Below are 4263 nucleotides of genomic sequence, written 5' to 3' on the forward strand. Positions count from 1 at the left end.
TCATGATGCAGGCGAATGTTTCTTCAGGGTCAGTCCTGTCATTACATCTTGTGTCTTTTCATCTTTTAGTGCCTTCAGAAGCTTATCTGAAAAGTGTGGAATTTAACATTAGCAATGTACAGATACTAATGCAAAGGCATGTGATTCTCTAATAATAGCAAACAGCAAGTCACAACTACACTGAAAATGATTTTGGAAAAGGTGAGCTTATTCAAAGTTAATGTTTGGAAAAGTGGCTTTATTAACAGGAATAGGTTGTTGTACCTTGCAACACACACAAGAATTGTGACAGAACAGATTTTAGACCTCTCATACCTTTTTCCAGGTTGTTGTTGTTGTTGGTGGTGGCTGTATTGTTCTATAGCTCATTTGCCCAGTGATGGTGTCATGCTTTTGCATGTTACATCAAAATTACACAGTATTTTTCCCCAAGGTATCCTTATGACTGCTGATGTTTGCTGGAGCTTTTTGCAGTTCACAAATTTCCAAGATGAGTGATTATATCCTGCTTCCTTTACTACAAATGGAACAGGATTGACCTTAGAAATATGTCTTAACAGCTTAAATCTCCCAAAGGATCACCAATAAGTGCAAGCAAACAAACAAACAAAACCCCCCCCAATAAATAAATAAAATAAAATCAAGTGTCTACCTTTCCTCCACAATTCTGGCAGAAATATACATTTATAGCTGCCCACTCAGTATGCAATCTTCTACTGATACAAATAATTCCTTTCTTTCAAGTAATCTGCCTTCGATCATTTTGATGAAGATTTACTTTGTAAAATGTCATTTTATTTTTTATCCATCAGTTTAGGCATTGGTATTTTACCCCGGATGAACTTCCAAATGACTGGTTCAAATTTGTTGGAGTAAACCTGTTATCTATTTGCATTAAGAATGATCAAAACAGCCCTGCCCCAGCATGATGCCGCCAGGAGTGTTGGACTATAAACTCCACTTTGCTCAGCCAGGACAGATGGGAGTAGCATTGCAAGATTTCTGGAATACATCAGTAGAGGAGGCTGATTAAGAAGATCACAAAGATTAGAAGTTATTTTAGAAATACTTTCCCACCATAGAAGCATCACTTTTATAAAAAGTAAATTACTTTAAAGACATTTCTTCCTTCCCCGGTTTCAAAGCGCATGGTCTGGATTCTAAGCAAGCTATGTTTATGAATTGTCAAGATCCAGCAGAAGATCTTGTTAATGGAAGGGGGGGGGGGTTCTTGACGTCTGTTTCCCATGTGGTCTGCTAGCTGCCTAAAACAAATTTGTAAGATCACAAAAGCCTGCAAGGGGAAAGAAAAATTATGAAAATTGCCTCCCCCTTTACACTTGGAGTATCCATGAGTAGAACTTACTTTAAAAGGTGCTCCCACTAAGGAGCGTATACTCACAATGGAATATATGATTTCTCAGTCAAAATATTCAGATGTTGTATTGGAAAGTTTGCCTTTAACTATATCCGTTATAACTATATAACAAACCTTTAACTCTATCCACAGACATGTGTATACATGGACCACATATTGCATTTACTTTAAACAAATGGTTCTTCAAATCCAGCTGTGGCCACAACTTCAAGCATCTCTTTATTGATTGATTATATAATATTAGAAAGGAGGGAAAAAGTGGAAACATTCAATCTGGATATTCATTAATAAATCCATAGACATAAGGATGAAAAATGTGAGATGTTATTTGTAACATCGTTGAAGTTTCAAATATGCTTGGATATTGGAGACTCTAGAGTGGTATTTCTAGTCTGCAAAGCTTATTAAGATGTAAATATCTTCAGGGTAGGATGACTCTAGATTTTGGGCCTTGGATCAATTGCTGAAAGGACTGCTAGGTCACAATCCAGAGAACTGCCCTGTGTATTCAAAATCTGTAAACCAGTACAGGTAGTCTTAATGACTACAGTAGGAACCAGAAAATTGCTTGTTAAGTGGGGTGGTAGTTAAGCAAGTCATCATGTGACCAGACCTGATTTTATGATCTGTTTCATGACAGTCATTAAGCGAATCACTTGGTTGTTAAGCAAATCACATGATCATCAAACAAAGCCAGCTTCTCCAATGGACCTTTTTGCTGGAATTCACTTAATGACCATGTGATTTGCTTAATGACCATGGTGATCTGCTTAACAACCACAGTGATTCACTTAATGACTGTTGTAAAAGTCACAAATCATGATCACATGACTGTGGGGGTGGTGTGACGGTTTGCAACCGTTGTAAGTGTGAGTACACTTACAAATAAAGCACTTTTTCCAAGACCATTGTAACTTTGAACCATCAGTAAATGAATGGTCGTTAAGCGAGGACTACCTGTAGTAGAAATTAGCTATTGTGCTAACCCTTCACTATCTTATTACAGAACTTTAGCTTTCTGTTACTTTGGGATAAACTTTGGGGTAAACTTGGTGTTCTGTGACAATTCTGAATGACAGGACATAACTGGGAAAATAATGGCCAGGAGAATCTGTGTGTGCAGGTCACCCTCCTCTCCACCATATACTCAAGACTAATTTGGGATTACAGCTGGGCAGATCTGGGGCTGGCAGATTAACACCGTCATTTTAATAGAAATGATTTGTTGAATTTATAAAATTGTTATGTGAAAGTACTGGGATTGGAACTGCCAAGTTTCTTGAATAAAAATGTAGGACTTTTAATAATTTATATAGGAGAGAAAATGTAGATAATTGTGTCTCCTCTTTAAATGGTATTGCTTTTGAACAAGAAGGTTTTCTTATTTGTGAAAAAAAAAAGGTCACAAATGTAATCTGGTAATCTTGTGGGGAAGGTTTTTCTGGTACTTATAGGAGAAATACCGAAGTTTTCAAGCCAAAGTATTAGGTTCAGGAAAGAGATGCTAAATATATAAATTGACTTATTGGACTGTTTGGAAGACAAGGGTCTTCTGGTAGTATAATGGGCCATTTGAATTGCACCTTTCCATACTTTGAGGTAGCAAAGTTGTTAGCAAGCAAGAGTTTGAGGAGCCAGACTTCAGTTACTCACACTGCTGTGGGTCTGAGCCATCCCCCGTGAGGGCCAGCAGTTCCAGCTCCTTCAGACGGATGCCAAGCTCACAGATTTCCCCATCTGGCTGTTGTTGCTGGTGTGCCTCAGTGCTCTCTGAAGCAGGACAGAAGAAGCGCAAGGGCTCATAGGGAATGGGAGCCAGGCCAGCTGGCCAGGGAGGGGGGCAGCAACGCTCACTTGTGAGTGGAAGGAGCCCAAGTCCAGGGGGAGGGCGCTGAGGCCCAGCTGGTGCTGCTTCCCCTCCTCGCAATGGCACAAAAAGCTTCCGCCAGAGGGCGCAATCGGCTAGGTTAGTGCTGTGGGTAGTTCGGTCATAGAGGGAAGGGAAGAATACAGGGGGTGGTGGCTGAGGGGGTGGAGGGGGCTGTTGCTGGTGGCTCATGGAGCTGCTCCTGATGGCTCAGCAACTACACTGCTGCTGCCATGGAAACCCCAGAATCTAGAAGGAGTCATGGAGTTTTAGTGTTCTAGAGCAGTGTTTCTCAACCTCAGCAACTTTAAGATGTGTGGACTTCAACTTCCAGAATTCCTCTGCTCCACTTTTGCCTTGGTGGCAGGCATCTTTCATATTTCTGCAGGCTTTAATTTCATAGCAGGCTTGAGCAATTAAGTTTTAAACTAGAAGATGGTTTATGTTCACTTTTAATAAAATAGACAAGGTTGATTTGTTATAGTCATTATCTGTATCTGCATCCACTTATCTTCTCTGTTGGACCATTCTCAGATTCTATGCCTCTCTTGAAGCATTAAAGAACAGAATCCAGAATGGAACTGGAGTCCCTGGATATAAGGAGTAGGCATAGACTACAAAGTATTGTTCTCCCAGGTCTTCCCCTTTACTTTTTATCACAGTGGAGAAAACTGAAATACACCTTCTGACAGTGGTTAATTACAAAGGAGGTCTCAGCTCATCTTTTTATCTTATTTTTTTACCTTATCTTTCCCCAATTCTTTTAGCAGTGATGGATTTCAAAACATTCTGTGAGAAAAGCATGTGATTGCTGTTGCCAAAATTATTGGAGAATCAGGCATGGGGATTATGGTTTTCTTTTAGGCTGTAATTACTTTTCTTCCATATTTTTTTACTTTTAGCATTAGACTAATAGTGAGAAGGTGGAATGTGTTAGTGTGCAAAGCACATAGAAATATATGTCACTGCACACAAGAAGCCCATAAAAAATATAAATAATCTTTTTAAGCACTCCTCA

The 4263-nt window shown here is 39.5% G+C and overlaps 1 protein-coding gene across 1 annotated transcript; it reads right to left on the bottom strand.

Moving 5' to 3' along the window:
- Positions 1-3437, bottom strand: CUNH11orf91 (chromosome unknown C11orf91 homolog). Its single transcript, XM_007442693.1, has 2 exons — positions 3032-3437; positions 1-86 (listed from the first exon to the last, which is right to left on the bottom strand). The coding sequence occupies exons 1-2, from the start codon at positions 3435-3437 to the stop codon at positions 1-3; spliced, it is 492 nt and encodes a 163-aa protein (XP_007442755.1).
- Positions 3438-4263: the final 826 nt, after the last annotated feature.

This window comes from Python bivittatus, unplaced genomic scaffold (genome assembly GCF_059951505.1).
Source record: "Python bivittatus isolate LINGU-HERP-01145 unplaced genomic scaffold, Pbiv_v1 ctg000480_np1212, whole genome shotgun sequence".
In the NCBI taxonomy this organism is placed as follows: Eukaryota; Metazoa; Chordata; class Lepidosauria; order Squamata; family Pythonidae; genus Python; species Python bivittatus.